Below are 17,727 nucleotides of genomic sequence, written 5' to 3'. Positions count from 1 at the left end.
AAAAGAGCAATAAAAATACAATTAAGAATTATATAGCATCTAGCACAGCACATTTCAATTGCTACAACAGGCAGAAAAAATAATTAAGTGATCCACCAAGACCCAGAGCAATCTTCAAGGGGTCTCTGGGGTGGAGTGTGGACAGTTTGGAAACCACTGCCTTTGAGTGCATAAGCTCACATCAAAAGATGTGGCTGAGTATTACAGATAATATTTTCCTTTACTATCCTTGCCTGGGGCCTGCAGAGCAACATATATTGCCTTCCAATATATGTTGCTAGCCTCTGCCTAAAATATACACAAAAGAAGAAAAGAACTGAACATGCCTTTAGTAAACTGAGGAAACTTAAATATTTCCAGAAAACAAATGTTATTACTTCAAGCTAGAAATAAGCAATACTTTGACCAAAAACCAATGGAATAACAGGTGGGGGTTGGGAACTGAATTTCAGCTGTCCTGCATTCCTCAGATGTCCATAGTTCTTTCACCTCTTTCTGCCGTAACAGTAAAAGGATGAAAGTCATGGAATCCACCCCTAATAATGATTTATATACTCAGAGGAATGGTTGTTTGAAATTTAAAGCTTTGTTCTGATTAATCCCAAACTAATTATAAAAAGCAGACCTCAGCACTAGTGGGCCTTGCCAGGATGTAAGAGCATCAAATGCCAATGCCAAGCCTGGATGTGGTGACCTTAATATAATATTACTATTATCTGTCATTTTACATATGATGAGACGTCTTTTGAATATAGTTAATGAGACCTCAGCTTAACCATATCATCAAGGCTTTTTTACTTAAATCCTTAGGAAAAGACGGTGCTATATTGTTCCATAAAACTGTCTACCAGTTGCCATGGGTTCTTTCAGGAGGAAGAGCAGGACAGAAATGTTATGAATAAATAATAATAGAATACCATGTGACTGTTGAAATAAATCACTTTACCATTTAAAAAAGGTGAGAATTGGACCATGCAATACAAGGCAAACAAGTCCTTATATCTCACCAAAAACAGGGATATTAAGAAGCCGGTGGAATCCTGTGAAGAGGGTTAAAATATTTATTCCCATATTACTGCTAAGGAGTACATGTCAGCAAAGCCTGAAGAACTGTGTTTCCTTTTCTTTCACTACAACTTGGAGTGGACTCTTGACCAAGGTACACACTACCTTGTGCAGGGGAGGAAAACCTGTTGACCTTTATTTCCATGCCTTATAGCAGATGGGCTACATTTGCCTTTTTCACACTGAAATTGCCCTAAGCAACTGGGATCTCCACACAGCTCCCGGTTTCCATAGTTACCTGCATCTTTGCTAATGTCAACAAGATGAAAGATTATCTGTTATGGGAGTTTTACTTGTTCAATTTTACAACTCGTATCAGTTCAGATTGCATACTGTATTAACTCTTTCCCAGATCATGCTCAAGAATTAAAGGTATTCAAAGTTTCTCCAATATATGGAAATGAGGATTGAAAATGTGATTAATTAATTCAGAATGGGAAGTCAAAGCTACCATGGATTGTAATTCACCTTATTCTGAAACTAAGCAAAACAAGGAACGTTTTCCAAATCTTTTTACTGGAATTTAAACATTCTGGGGACTTCTAATAAAGGTAGAATTTTCTAGAGCAGGAGGCGCTAACCTTTTTTTGGTCCAAGGGCCACATTCGTCCTTTGGTCCAGGGCCACATGCCAGTGGTGGGTGTGGCTACTCCACCCTCTCACATGCACACACACATCTTCCTAAGGTAAGCTAAGTGAATTAGCTGACAGGGAGAGGCAGGTGTGTTACTGCCCCCCTCATCAAATGATCAATCTGGTAAATAGTGAGGGGGCAATTTGCATCAGGGCTGGGTAGAGAGGTTCAAATCTCTTTGCCCACTGTCATACCATGTCTACTTTGAATTTTCTTTTCTCTGTTGCAGTCACCAATGTTGTTGAAGTCTTGGGGGATTGCATCGGGCTACTGGGCTGCAGGTAAGCCATCTCTATTCTAGAGCTAAAGAATTCTAAATATTCTTTAGCTCTAGAATAGGATTCCTAAAGAATCCATTTCTACACTAAAAACACCTTTGCTTTATAGATTGTATCAGCCATATAAAAAATAAGTTTTTAAAATAATGGATTCGATGAGGTGGTACGAGTGTTTATGGAGTCGAGTTGCGGGGGTGAGTTATGCTGCTCTCAACTTACCAATTTGGGGGGCAGCTGTCAACTATCCATGAAAACAAATAAAAAGAATAAAATACATTTCTTTGATACTATGTAAATATTGCTTGCTAACCTTTCAACAGGATCCCTAAGCATAACAATCAGCTTTGCATTTGGCTGGAAGGCATGGATGAAGTCCTGTATTAAGAATGGAGGCTCCCCTTCTGTACTGTTGTCATAGAAGAAAATCCAAGCGTTGTTGTCCCACATTGTCGAAGCACTCGCCTCTCCTAGGAATGACAAAAAGCTGCAAATCAGTGTCACTCTAGATGACTGGCTCATTCTGAGCACTGTTGTAAATGCACTGCAGGACCAGAACATTAAATGAAATATGCTAGGTCACTTCCTATTCTTGGCTATGGCAGCCAAAAATACACTTCTTAATAGTTGAGGGAGTTGGGTATGTCTTGGGCGGAGACTGAAAGGAAATACAATTGAGATTCCTGCATTGTAGGGGGTTGGATTGGATGATCCTCAGGATCCCTTCCAACTCTATGATCTTCAGATATCTGAAGGGCTACCACATGGAAGAGGGGGCAAGCTTATTTTCCACTGTTTCTGAGGATAGGGCCCAAGCCAATGGTTTCAAATTACAAGAAAGGTGATTCTGATTAATCATTAGGAAGAACTTTCTGACAGTAAGAGCTATTCAATAGTGGAACAGACAACTTGAAAGGTAATGGACACTCTTTCAAAGGAGGTTTTTAAACAAAGGTTGGATGGCCTTCTGTCACAGATTCTTTAGCTATTATTTCTGCATTTCAGGGGGTTAGATTAGATAACCCCTTGACTTCCCATCCAACTCAGAAATTCCATGATTCTATTGTTTCATCATCTCTCTCCCTCACCCCATAGCACCACAACACGAATTAATGTTTGTGAGGAGGAATCTATATTTAACCCATGATGAATTAAATGCTGCTGCATTTATATATCAAATGAGAACAGCACATTCCAAAATATACCAATTTTTCATAGACGCTAAAAGCATACAACATATGATGAAACTGCCTACTTTCATTAAAAATGGCTCTTTAATGTCCTTAGCCAGAGATTAATGGTAAAAAATCATGTTGTGCTTTCATAAACCATTCTGGTAAATTTATCATAATAAGGATCAAAAATAAATAAACCCTGTCTAAAATGCCTGGAGCTGCAAGGGTAATGTCTTGTGTAGGGCTTCTGAAACCTCCATGGCTTCATCTGGCAATATAATTACAACCCAATAAAGATTTGATTCAGAGATGTTTTTGATTGTAAAATTACTTTCCCTGGTAAAGTTAGAGGGATGTTTATAGTTTTAATTATATCTCTCCTTTTTAATCATTTGACGTTTAATAATGTGGCTCCCTAAGAAAATCTCAGATTTTCATATTTCCTATAGATGGATTCTTGACTAAATTGTATTTTTAACAAGGTAATAAAAAAAAGTTCATTATAATGAGCATCTTAATTCAGATGATTTCCTGTAAACTTTATTAAGAAGAGGCCATGTAAACATTTTCCTTAACAAAAAGTTCAGCTCCTTGCAAAGGCAATTGCTCAAAAAAAGTACATTAGCCGTTTGAATTAGCATTCTTTCCCTTACAAGAGACCGATAAAATAAAAATGTAGCTTGTATGTGTCCTTGATAATAAAAGTCCAGAAAGAGCACTTGAGGCACAATATTTGTTTATAGAAAGAGCAGTGAACCTGTTCATATCACAACAAAATAATGAGGCCTAATAGCTTCTTGATTTAAAAAGTCAGGATATGTCAATAATGTCATAATAACTTTCGTAGGTCACAACAGCTTAGACTTTCCCCAGTCTCAGTAGACAGTAGAATAAATTGGTCCCTTGAAGGAAATCCAACCTATCCCATCTCTTATGCCTAGCAAATGTTTATTGTCACTATATTTGGTTCCTTTATGTAACTAAACAGCAGCACAGCAGGCAGAAATTACAGGTGGAGGTTCCTATTAACACCACATCTCCATCCCATGAAAAGTTTTATTTCCTAAAGTTTCCCAAGGCATTTGTGGAGTCTGAGCAGACTTTGTTTCCTACCTGCTGATGCCACACTTGCAACTATCCTGCGCTGTCTTCCAAAAAAACAAAGTGCTGTTGCTGAATTAGGGTGACCAGATGCAAAAGAGGAAACCTATGCCTTTAGCATTGTGTAGAAACAGATACTTCAGCAGGTATAGCTTCTCATGCAAACTGCAGTGGTACCTCGCAAGACGAATGCCTCGTAAGACGAAAAACTCACAAGAAGAAAGAGTTTTTCGTTTTTTGAGTTGCTTCGCAAGACGAATTTCCCTATGGGCTTGCTTCGCAAGACGAAAACGTCTTGCAAGTTTGTTTCCTTTGTCTTGCAAGTTTGTTTCCTTTTTCTTAAAACCGTGCATTCAGGGAGTGCAGTTGCGACTTGACTTCGAGGAGCAACTCATAGCACGCGGTGTGGTAGCCTTTTTTTAGGTTTTTGAAGACTTTGGTGATTTTTGAAGCTTTTCCAAAGTCCGTGCTTCGCAAGACGAAAAAACTCGCAGAACGAATTAATTTCGTCTTGCGAGGTACCACTGTACACCACCTGAAATTGCCTCTCCTACCCAACCATTAAAGGTGCAAGGACTCTGTCCTCTTTGGCATCTGGTCAACCCTGCACTGAATGGATCCTAAGGGAAACAATAGAGCTAAAGTCCCATATACGTTATCTCATATATTCTTCCATGCCCATCAAGTTAATCAGATTACTTATTTGCTTATTATGATGTCATTTGCTGTGGTTAAATCAGTGGGACATAGTGATGGAATGCATCTAGATTTCACCAGTAAGTGAAGGTATTTTTTATTCACAAAGTTTTTGCCCGATTCTGCATGTTTGTATTTCTTTGTAGTTATTTTTTATTTTAGATGGACAGCACGTTGCATTGAACACTATATTGTTGCCAAGGTGCTATAAAGTGTTATAAATAACTCAATAATATTAATGCATTTTTAAACAGCCTCTATTTACACTGAAAACAAGGTGCAAAATTAAAGATTTATAATGCTCTTCTTTTCAGACAGATGTTTGCTCAACTTTTCATTACTAGTTGAAGGCACACTTTCATGATGCTGTAAAGCTTGCATTACCCTTTTGCCAACAGAAGTTGTTCTAATAAAATGCCTTATCCACATTTTTGCTATCGTATACTTAGCTTACATTGCTAAGATACAGAGGAGATCAGTGAACTCTTATCTTAGTACAGATAACTACCGATGTTATTAAAGCAAGTCTCATACCAGCAACATAAACCCCTATAAGCAGTAGTTTCTGTACCAATAATTATCTTGTTGAAGTCTTTTGCAGTGTCCCCCTGCAACACACTCTGAATCTGATGAGCAGCCAAGTCAAACAAGTCCAGGTAATCTTCCACTGGGTAGCGATCATGAAATCCATCCCTCAGACGAATTATCCCTGAAACCAAAAATAAATAAATAAAGTAAGCCTGGAATCTACAGTGGTATAGTAGAGATGTTTACTGCTCTGCCTTTTGGACTATTTGGTGGAAGACCCTGTTCAAATAGCATAATCATAAATAAGATACGATAGTTATTCAATTATACTGATGGTTCAACAAGGAAGTAACATGAATAACTATTTTCTTGCATGGTAGCTGCAGCAGGAATACTGCTTGCATAGAAACAGAGCTCTCAAATAACACCTGGTATTGAATTAGTGGACACATAACATTTGGGAATTTCTTTTAATGAAGTCAAAAGAACCAGGACAAAGACAAAATGGCAATATAGCAAACTGGATTTGATGTGATGTGGTTAAGTACCATCAAAAGAACTTATTTTCTCCAAATTATAAACTACTGCTGTGAAATGTTCTGAAATTTAAAGAACTGATTTACTCTAAGTATATCAATCTCATTTTGTTTTTCAACTTACTTTATAAAACACTATATTCTATTATTTTTTCAAGTTCTTTTTTATTGTAAAATTAACAGTAATAAAACATGTCCAAAACCCTAAATAAATAAGGATATGATAAAAAGAGTCAGAATGGTTGCATGATTAATTTCTACATAATCTATTCCATGTAGTAAGTTCTTTGTAGTCTACATGTACATGAACATGAATAAATTATTCTTATTTTTTCTTTAAGCCACCTTGAGTTCCTGTCAAGGGAAAAGGCAGCACTATAAATAAATATATAATTACAATTATACATATGTGTGCATAAATATGGACATTGATAATTGTGTATTTATTTCACATGAGTGTAAATACTATTTACATCCTGGCCACATAGTAACAGAAGCCACCTTGGTGCTTGCTAGGGAAGCTCTTAGTGACAAATCCAAATGGTGTAACCTTATAAAGTAGACTACGGGATGCCATTAAATAAGGAAGTGCTAATTAGCATGGACTTAACCGTCCAGGGGTCCTTTACCTTTAACCTTTGTATTATAGAACCGGCCCAGTAAGCCAGAAGCAGACAGAGCACAAGGAAGGTCCAATAAAATATTTTATTGGAAGATGCTTATAAAAGGAATCTCTTTCTCTTTCTAGATTATGGTTGTTTCATTAGGCAGAAAAGTGCACGAGAAACATGAGTCAAAGAAAGTCTGCCTAGTATCTTCTATACTAAAGCACAGTCTGCCGCTGTAGAAATGAATGAATAAGGAGATATTAATAGGTCAGAGCAAACTACAAAGACTTCAGAGCAAAGAACCGGGAAATGCAACCAAGAGAATTATGTAGAAGGCCCAGAGGATTCTGGTTTTAACCAGGTATTTATTATCATGCCAGTGTTTGTGGAAGCTGCTCCAAAATATCTAGGTCCTGGCACATCTGGGCCTGATGGTGAATAGACTGGAGGCTGCTATAAAGATGTAGACTGGGTCCTGGAGTCAGGCAAGGAAGTGAGTACCTGATTCATATCGAGCAGGCTGCAAACTTCACAGAGCTCCTGTACATAAGCATGGTATGGCCTGCATGCTTTGAATTAGTTTTTCATGGCCTCCTTCCTTTTGGATGCTGCTGGAGCAATAGCCCAAAGGACTTTATTTGTGCTGTGCCAGGCACAGTAGGCATAAAGGCCTCTTGCTTTTAGTGTATAGCAGTGATGACATCAATATACCTCAAAGGCCTTGGAGGTCTCTGGACAGATAAAACAAGGCATGGCATGGTGGGCAACCCAAGCTGTATCAAGCTGTATCATCATTGCATTAGAATTTAGTACTGTAGTTCCTCCCAATTTTTATAGGGTGCTCTGCCCTGTCAGAACTCCAAATCCACAGCTAAATGCCAAATATTTGCCAAATATGGAAGCAAGCCTACTTATAATATAACTTGGAATTCTGGGGGAAAGTGTATTTTTTGCTATTATGTTAATGAGTTTCATGTTCTTATTTTGTGTTTTTATGTTGTAAGCCACCCTGTGATCTTCAGATGAAGGGTGGTATATAACTTTAACGAGGAAGAAGCAGCAGAAGAAGGCTGGTTTATGGGTATTCTTCCATGCTGTTACATGTAACTTGTTAGCATGCCTGTGTTCCACTCAGAGTGGCATACATAGTCTTCTTGGCCAGATGGCAAAGCCCAGAGTTTCTCAGCTTTGGAGATGTACCTGCCTGGTCCTTTCAAATAATTCTAAAACAGTTGTTGTTTGCATTTGGCCTCAGAACATGGAATTTTATTTGAAATAAATTCAGAAGTTGTTTTATTGGGCCAAGTATAGAACTCGTATAAGAGACAAACCACAAAGAATATGCTTGAAAGAACACTGCACACCAATTAAAATCCCTCTGAAATTAGTTCAGCTCAATTTTATTGAGTTTGCTGCTTCAACTGCCTTAGTAGAGGAAACCAGTTGTACCAATTTAGTCCATTTCAACTAGAGGGACTTCACTCATACTTGAAGGCATTATCATATATAATCTGAAAAGCAGTGGTTTCCTATTCAAACCAATTTGCAGACAGAAGAAGCTCTGTTGTGTATTCGTTCTAAGGCTTTATCTGAAGCAGGGGGAGGGCGTACACAACTGAACCTATCCCCTGTGTGGTATAAACCTCAGGCTACTAGGCCATCTATATCACTAATCATAAGCCACAACACTGGTGTTAAAATCCATAGAGGCTAAACTGTTCCCTTGTGTCTTGAGACATACTGAGCAGAACCAGACTGAAGTGACTATAACCAGGCTTGGCAGGGAGGGAGCTCAGTTTTCAATAATTAAAAAAATAATGAAAACATATTCTCTACTGCTTTGATATTTCAAGATTTGAATCCTTGCAACTCTTGAAAGCAAATAAAAATAAATCTGTTTCCTGAACTAAAAATCCTAGGAAACCCGTCAGCAGAATGGTAGCAGGGTCAGTGTCAACATCCACGGGCAGAAGCCCAAGGATTCCAGGTGCTGACGCTGGTCCTGCTTTCAGATAATCATTGTAATTGCTTCCAACCCTCACTCCTGCCAAACTGGCACTCAAGCAAGGTAGATATTAGAAACTGTTGTCACTATGTCCTTGAATGAGCTCATCATCAGATGGGAACTAGCACTAAGTCTGTTCACCTTTCAAACCAGGCCAATACAGACTGTGGAGTCAAGCTCTGTTATACAACACTATGCAGCTGAAGCATCTGGGCAGGCTAATCACACATGCCTGTATTCTAAGATAGCTCAGTCGGTAGAGCACGAGACTCTTAATCTCAAGGTTGTGGGTTAGAGCCCCGTGTTGGGCAAAATATTCCTGCATTTCAGGTGGCTGGACTAGATAACCCTTGCAGTCCCTTCCAACTCTATTATTCTATGCAACTGGCACCTTTCCTCCAAGGGAAAACCCATGCAATCTGCCTTATCCTTGTGACTGCATCGTCCATATATCAGCCACAGGCCCAGCACCAGAGTTCCATGGGCAGCTGCCCATGACATGAGCCCTTTGCTTTGGGCAAATGAAAACCACTGACTCTCCAACACTACAGCCTTAGCAGCTGAAGCACCCAGCATATTAACTCCACAAAATAAACTACTCCTACACAGGGACCTCACATACTAAGAGGGAGCTTAAAACAGTGGTGACTAGCAGAACTTGCTCATTAAACTGCCCCCCCCTTTATGATGCTGCTGCATATACCTGTCACTTTCAAGGTTAAGGGGTGAGAGTCCCTGGGGGCAGGAAACCAAGAGCCCCACTAAACCTGGTATTGATCAAGCCACATGGAACTGTCAAAAAGAAAATCAGTTCTCATGTTACCGCAAGGCACTGCCTGAAATGGATTTTTAGCATCAACTCCTTTACCTAAGTCAGAGCAGGTATTTTGAAAGAATTACACAAAAAGGCAAATTTGTATAGACATCTGCTTATGGCCAAACAACAAACAGTGCTACCCATCCTAGGTTTTTCTAGTTGATGACAGCTTATTATAAATTTGTGCAATGTTAAGATTTGCTCTGCACACAGCTGACAAGCAACCTGGGCATTATATAGATCAATTCATTAATATTAGGGCAGGCTGTTGTTTATACCAATCCAGCTGATAGGCTTCTCTATATTAGGCTGCTGATTGGGGGCTTGTTATGTGCACGTCCAGTGTGTATCCAAGGCAATTTGCCATAGATACAGACATTAAGGCTAGACCTATTGGTTTCCAGCATTAGGTCTACTGGAGAAACTTAAAAATGAAGAGATGCTGCTTCGAAAGGAAGATTTAAGAATTCATTTCTGCAAACACAACTCTGTGTCAGATAGTGTGTTTACTCACCAAACCTTTTCCTTGTCCACCAGTGAGGCTCCTTAATTGCTGAGAATCTCACATCAGGATGTAACCTGAGCCTATCATAAAGGTCTGTTGTTCCACACTTTGGCTGGCCTATGATGTAGAAATGGGGAAGGCAGCGTAGCCGGTAGTGCTTCTCCTTGTAATGATACAAATGGCTCCAAAACACCTTTCTAAGGTAATCAAATATTGTCCGAAAACGTTTGGAATACAACGCATATGAGTTTGTAGCATAAGGATCCCTAGTAGTGTTTCCTTTGTATTCTTCATACCAACAAGGATTCTTGCTGTTTGGAAGAAACTTGTTAGGAATTACGGAGAACATCTGCAAAACAGAGAATAAAAGCTCTCATTAAGGCAGGAAACAAAGAACATGGTAGCACTTCCGGTTATGATAATCCTATTGTTTACACATTCCAGACATTTTAATGTTCCGATAGCCTATGCTGTTGCACAGATATAAGACCAGGAGGATATGTAGAGCTGGCAGAGAAGAGGAATGTATTTGTAAAGCCCAGCTCTTAAACACAAAAAGAAGTGATATGGTTATCTAAACCTAAATATTGCTTCTATGCAGACTTCCATAGATAGAATTGTATTTTAAGAAATTAATTCCTAGAGCAGATGGAATTCATCTATGTATGACAAAATTATAACGCATCAATAGAAGGAATAATTTGAGAAAAGCATCACACACTACATAACACAGCAATTCTCTACAAAAGCTTCTGCATAGCAACCACTCTATTAAATATGAGGGGTTGGGAACCTTTTTTTAGCTCGAGGGGCTTCTGGGACCCACATGCCAGTGTAGGGTGGTATCAGAAGCAAAAATAGATGGAGCAACAAATGTGAATTTTACCACTATACAGTAGGCTAGTTTCTATACACATTCACACACACTCAATCTCTCTCATCCATCCAGACAAGCAAACAGCATTATCAAAGTTCAAGGATGCATTTCCTGCAGGGAAAGGGATTCAAGAAGGGTGCAAACCAGGACTGGTGGGGCGTGGGGCTAGAAAAAGGATGTAGGAGGGACAGGCAGAGTGACCTGAATGCTGCATTGAGATCATACACCCCTAGACTACAATCAGAAGGGCCAACAGGATTTTCTGGGTCCAGTATACTGTATATGGATTGGCCACATTGACCTACTCACAAAAGAGACCACAGATTTGTATATGTTTTGCATGATAAAATGTCTGACAGCTAGAATGTGAATATCTTTCCCCATACTTGCACTTAATCTGTTGAATTTATGCCTTCCACACAGCTTTCTCCAATGCTAGCCCATAAGCGAAGCCTAGGCTGAAATCATGTACTACTTTTACCTGGGAGTAATCCCCATTAAATATGAAGAAACTTATTTCTGTGTAGACACTGTACAGTACTTCATTGTACCTGTAAGTTAACTGCAGAGTGAATTCTTAATGAGAGTCTGGTCTTTAGTTCCTGCACAGTAGGAGACATATTGAAGACTATTTGCAACAGTTTTCACATTTTGCTTTTGCCATTTCTGCTTTTCATCTTGTTTTAGCATGGGCAACTGAGAACAGAAGACCTGATGCTACAGTTGCAGAAACTGTCACCCTGAGCTATATCTGTAATGAGTTTGCACAGCGATTCACACACTGCTTCCAACATAGTCATAACCCTGCACAAACATAAAAGAAACACCACATAATGTCCTATAGTATCATCAAGCATTCTGCCACCTGGGTGTCTGACTTCACACAGGTCACTTTCATGTTGCTTCCACTATAGCATCCTATAGCAAAAACTGGACCTAGTAAAGACACAAGTTTGTGTTGTATAGGGTTATGATACTACTGGACAGCATAGCAATGGCTTCAATAATAGTCATAGATTAATTTATTGGATGAATTATAGGGTAAAGGAAAGCCAAGGTGAATTTTCAGAGCCAAAGCAATAACAGAAATCCTTGGGAGATCAACAAGTGACTCTTGTGGTTTATATGGAACTAATTCAGAGATGTATGGAGTGGTTGGGAACATAGGAATCTTCCTTATGCCAAATCAGACCATTTTTTCATCTAGCCCAGTTCTGTCTATACTGACTGACTGCAGGTCTCCAGGATTTCAATTCCCAGGCAATCACTCACAATAACACTAGTTCAATGCTTATCTAAGCGAACCAAAGAGGTGCTGCACTTGATATCGCATAGGAAGGATATAGTTCACCAATATTAATAGTGAACCTAAACAGTCACACCTAAGAGAGTATCTCAGCTTGGTATTGTGAACACTGGAAAACCTGGCTGAAGGTTATTGAAATATGCAAGTCCAATAAGATTAAGCAAACTGGAAGATATGCATGCAAGGAAATAATAATTAGGAAACACTGGTTTAAATGAAGATGAAATACACAGATCAAATTAATGTTCAGGTTTAGTTAATAAAACTGTACCACTTTCATTGTAAAGAAACACTGACTTCTAGTTGTTTAACATAAATTCTATACCTTCCTGAAATCCCTCAGATTTTAGCATTTTAGAGTCCTAAAAGTCTAAGGAATAGATTGTGCTTCAAAGTGTTCATATGGACCTTTAAGCGTGTCTCCATCCAATAATTTTCTCTTCCCACATACTCCCAAACATCTGTTAACACTCTACATTCCTGAGCATCTACAAACTGCATATAAGAAACCTCCTTGGAAGAATTAGACTTATCTAGATAAAGAATTCTTAGAACTTTCTGTGTTCACTCTCTTCAGGTCTGATTTACCAATAGCAGTGGCAACCACATCTCTGTTTCCTGTACACCAGTAAAAGCATGTAGTGATAAGCCAGTTTTCATGTCTGGTATTTATATAGCAGCAGTTGCACAAATTAGATGCATGCAAGGAGGAAATCTTAAAATCTCTTTCCATGATGGGCTTTGCTAACATGAAAAGAGCTTTTAAGTTCTCATACTTGCTTACTAGGCTCTGGGAGGCTCCCTCAAGATCCCATGGGGCCATCTGAAATCTCATGAGATTCCATGGAAGCTCCCAGAGCCTGAATGAGACCTTTCCACAACCCAGTATGCCTGGTTTCATGGAAGGCAAGGTCCACTTGCAACACCAGCTTCAGAAAGGTAGGAAGCATCATGCAGGGGCAGTTCTGGAATTGTTCTGACTATATACAATTTTGGCTTTACTCGCAATCCTCCAGAACGTACCCCCTGTGCAACTTGTAAGTCTATTGTATATACAATTGATAAAAATCACTTCATTTAAGGGTCTGATCTGACTAGCAGAATGTCTATGATCATCCAGCTACAGTAACTACCTCACTGTTTGATCTGATCTTTCCATATTTCCAGAGGAAAGTTATAAAGCACCACAGTGGCTTTCCCTAGGCTCCAACATGTGTGTTCCAGTTTCTGGGACTATCTATTGTTCTCAATCGTATCTACTACTGGGTCATATCAAAAGCATGAATGAAGAGAAGCAGCTATACAACTGATAGGGAGTCCCAACGCCTTGCTAAATGTAAGTGTTAACCTAAACTGAAGTGCATCTGCCTTGATTCCTCAGTGAGTGTTAACTTAAGAGTGCATTGGCTTATAATGGCATCACTGTGTTGGTGTTGACTAGATACTACAGAGAGTAATGGTCAAGGTTACCATTTTTAAATCAATAGTTCTCCCTCTTGTATACTCACATGCATCTCTTGTTTCTTCAAATCTTCTAAGTCTGGAAGATGTCTAGTTATAAACTCAATGTTTGTAGTAATTGTGTCAATAATTACTTTAATGCTTGGATAATCCTTTGCATATGAAATATTCATTTTAGATGTTTGGTAATGGTCTTTCATATCACAGAGGCTCTCATTGTCCATTAAGTTTGAACTGCTAGTAAAAGCTCCATATCGTAGTGCTGGCTGCATCAGCAAGAGGCCACGTTTAGCTCCAGTCAATATATAGGATGCCATCACTAGCATCATTATTAATAATCCAAACATTAAACTGCATAGTTTTCCTTTCTTCAAGCAAAACAATCCAGTCCAGCTTTCACTGTGATAAGTCCTTACTTCTAGCACTGCAAGCAAGTTCATCTGTTTGCTATCCACGTGCAACAGAACTTTATTTTTATCTCTGCACAGAGAAGGACACTCTTTAATATTGTGAGTTGGCCGCTGGCACTTGAAACACTGTCTGTGCAAGTCATTTGATAACAATGCTATGCAACGTTGAATGCAATGCTTCATATTAGTACCATTAAATAATTGGTGTAAGGAGCCATTTCAAATGGATGAAAGTCACTTTCTACAAGCAATCAAGAAACTTTGTCAAATCAGTATATGTTTTTTTAAAAAAGCAGACTAACCAAAACAGATGGCAACTACTGAAAATAATATGGCAATGTATTAGAGGCACATTATACTTGATCTGGACATACAAAATTTTGTTTTTAAGTTGATGATGATAAGTTCAGGTTTTTCCCATTGAACAAAATGAGGAGAGTGGGATTTCACTGTACAGAGTGAAGTGACACAAAAAACAAAAGGAGCTCATTGTCCTTTCATCAAAATTAAACAAATTTAGGTATGTGAGAGAAAAGATTCTTCTTGAGATTTAAATATATTCCTTTAAAATGTAGGTTCCAAGACAGAGAAATGATCTGGAGTTCTTCATTTTTATAATCACTTCAGAGGATTCTGTTGTGTAACCTAGAAGAGAACAAAGAGAAAATGTGAATAAAATTATCTGTCCAGAAGTCAGACCAAAGTGTTACTCACTTTATTAGGTGATGGACTACTGAAATATTAACCCTGGTAGATGAATCTATGTTAAATTGCATATTAAGGGGAAAGGTAAATTCTGAGTACTGGGAATAAGTATAGAGGACTTGAAAATGATTTGGACAGGAACTTGAAGGACTAACTACTTACATGAACTTGCTGAACTATTCAGCCCCTTTTGAGGTGGTATCTATCCAGTGCCCCATCCTCTGAGGTGAGGAGGATAGCAACAAGAGTCAGGGCCTTCACCAAACCATAAGGCTTCCCCCCCCCCAATAATTGGGGGGGTTAAATTTCTGCTTTTTGCTTTGGTTTTTAATAGCATCTGGTGCATGCTTCTGAACTGAATTTGTTGTGTGTGTTTATCTGCTTGAATATTTGAGATAAAGAGATAGAAAGATGAGGTACGTGGAAGGGAAAGGTGGTGAGCGTGTCAACTGACAATTTTATGCTGGGATACTCTGAAGACTATGGTACAGATTATGAATAAGATTAAGCTAAGCAATCATCTGGGTCAAGATTACCCAGTGGGACATTCTAAAGGCCAATCTAATGGATCTGTGGGGCAAGAAAGCTGTTTAGAAAGGGAGCAGCATTCATGATTTGTGTGAAGGCTCCACAGGCAAATTTTGAGCAAAGAATAATACTAACACAGTGGATTTTTGAGTAGCAAAAATCACCAAGTTTGTATTGGGCAGGAAGAAAAAGCCATGGTTAAGGGTTCAGGAATACAGCAGCCCCTAGAGATTCTCTAAAATGAATTGTGGGCCACAAATTGATTTCTGTTTTCCAGTCCTTGCTTGGACATACTCATTATTAACCTAAGCAACAAAGGGGTAATAAGTAGGATACTTCTGGAGAGAAAGTAATTGAATGTCTCTCCTTTTCAAGATCGATAAAGAATATTAAGCAGCAGCACCAAAAAAATTGCATTAAACTGTTGCAAATAAATTTTAATACTGTGGAGGTAGCATATTCCAAGAATTCAAGGGGAAATGAGAATATGGCTATATCAGACCAGTGCATTAACCCTTTCTCTAATGTGCAGTTCAAGAAGAAAAACTTGGGCCTTTAGGTATGCATAGCATTGGGATTTTTTCTCTGCCCCACCCCATGAAACAGTTGTGATACTAGTGGTAATCCAAAGTCTCACTTAAGTGCACAGAGCCAGCAGCACAACTCTTTGAAACAGAGCCTAAATTGCTTACATTCTATTAAATTAAAATGTTGATCGCAATTAAATTTCATCAGGACAGAAAAGCCTGTGATTCCATTTTGACATATTTAAAGTATCTACAGCATCAACTAACGTTTTGTTTATATCATGAAGGATTTCAGAGATGTAAACATTTTGACCAATTACATTTTACAAAACATAACCGAAATTATGTGTGCTACAAGAAAAAAAATGAACCAAGAAATCACTGTAATGGAAAATTAATACATGTACATTAAACCACACACTGCTACTGCTTAGGGATGCTATACTCTACGGTTTCATTCAACATTTATTAAGCACACCAACCTGATCCCCACTTCCCAGATGAATACATAAGATTGCAATGTAGTTGTTGCATTGTCTTCTGCTGCTTTTATAGGAACTCTACAAGCTGAGTTAATGGCAACTTAAACATCATTCTTGATGAGGCCCAGGAGCCTACACTGATCAGTAACCAGCTCCTTCAGCCAGACCACACCTCTGACTCATAGATGTTTCTCTTAAAGGTGGCACATGTAGGAAACTGTATTAAGTTGCTAATGCATGCATTAGAGCAGGCATCCCCAAACTCGGCCCTCCAGATGTTTTGGGACTACAACTCCCATCACTCCTAGCTAACAGGACCAGTGGTCAAGGATGATGGGAACTGTAGTCCCAAAACATTTGGAGGGCCAAGTTTGGGGATGCCTGCATTAGAGTTATCCTTCCGTTTTCCATTAGGGATACTGTTCTTGGCTCAGAAAATGTATCAAAATATGCATTAAAATGTTTAGATGAATATAAGAATATGTTTAATTTATGTCAAAATGCATATAAAATATGTTTTAGGAGACTATACCAACAGAAATGCATGTTTTGTTGGGGAGAAAATGTCAGTAAATGTGAATTTACATACATTGCTTTAAAATGCAGACTGACATGTAAACAGGGTGGACTAGATTTAGGAATGGGCTTATGGATGCAAAATACACACGGACCAGAAATAGACATCCATCTATCCCCAACTCTTGAACCACAGAAATAAAATGAAAATTGTGCACATAAGAACTTAGTCTACAAATAGGGTTCCCTATGCTGGCTAATTGGCTATGGAGTTTGAATCATATGTTTGATGACAGATAACCTTTTGAGGGACACCTAAACAACTTGTGCAAATACCAAGCTTTTTTCCTCCATTTTTGTGCCAACTCTTGAACACTGATTGGACCCAGATCTTAATAACTAACACAGTTGTAAGTGTCCCTTTACATGAGACGGTGATCAATAAGGTAGTGGCCTCTCAATCAAGACATTATTGGAAGTTTCTGTGCCAGGTACAAAAGTTGTTATTCACCCAAACTTTTAGTTAAAGTAGTACTCCTAACTTTGTCGGAGTAAGATCAGTGAAATCTCCAGTCCAAGCTCACGAAGAATCTATTTATATGTTATTTGTAAACCTCCTTTCAAGACTGCATTTTTCTGATTCAACCAATTATTCTGGTTCCACAGTAGCAAGAACAAAGTTTGCTAAATAGGACACAGAGGAAATCAGATAAGATTCAATATGGTTTATAGAATACATGTTATTAGACGCCTGCATTTACAGGTGTTTTTGACTTACAGAAAATCTTTCCGTCTGCAATTTGTCAAAAAAAAAAAAAAAAAAAGAACACAGCATATAAAGAACACAGATTCATGTTATCATTGGCACTGGAAACAGGTACATTCCAGTTTTTACTTTGTAAAACTAGCAAATATATAAAGGAAAATTACTACCATGAAGTCTTCTTACAATATACCAAACTAAGTCTTC

At 38.5% G+C, this 17,727-nt stretch overlaps 1 protein-coding gene across 1 annotated transcript in view; it reads right to left on the bottom strand.

Annotated features, from left to right (window-relative positions):
• CHST15 (carbohydrate sulfotransferase 15) overlaps positions 1–17,727 on the bottom strand; it is a 71,091-nt gene that overhangs the window by 11,823 nt on the left and 41,541 nt on the right. The window contains exons 2-5 of the mRNA XM_081863739.1: positions 13,637–14,644; positions 9,955–10,294; positions 5,518–5,655; positions 2,288–2,444 (exon numbers count right to left, since the gene is read on the bottom strand). Coding sequence (XP_081719865.1) covers positions 2,288–2,444; positions 5,518–5,655; positions 9,955–10,294; positions 13,637–14,182 — 1,181 coding nt within the window. The 5' untranslated portion in view covers positions 14,183–14,644. The remainder of the gene's footprint in view (positions 1–2,287; positions 2,445–5,517; positions 5,656–9,954; positions 10,295–13,636; positions 14,645–17,727) is intronic.

The sequence above is a fragment of the Podarcis erhardii genome, assembly GCF_964252035.2.
Source record: "Podarcis erhardii genome assembly, chromosome: 5".
Lineage (NCBI taxonomy): Eukaryota > Metazoa > Chordata > Lepidosauria > Squamata > Lacertidae > Podarcis > Podarcis erhardii.
Note: the sequence above shows the minus strand (reverse complement) of the source record. Positions and strands in the feature narration are given on the sequence as shown.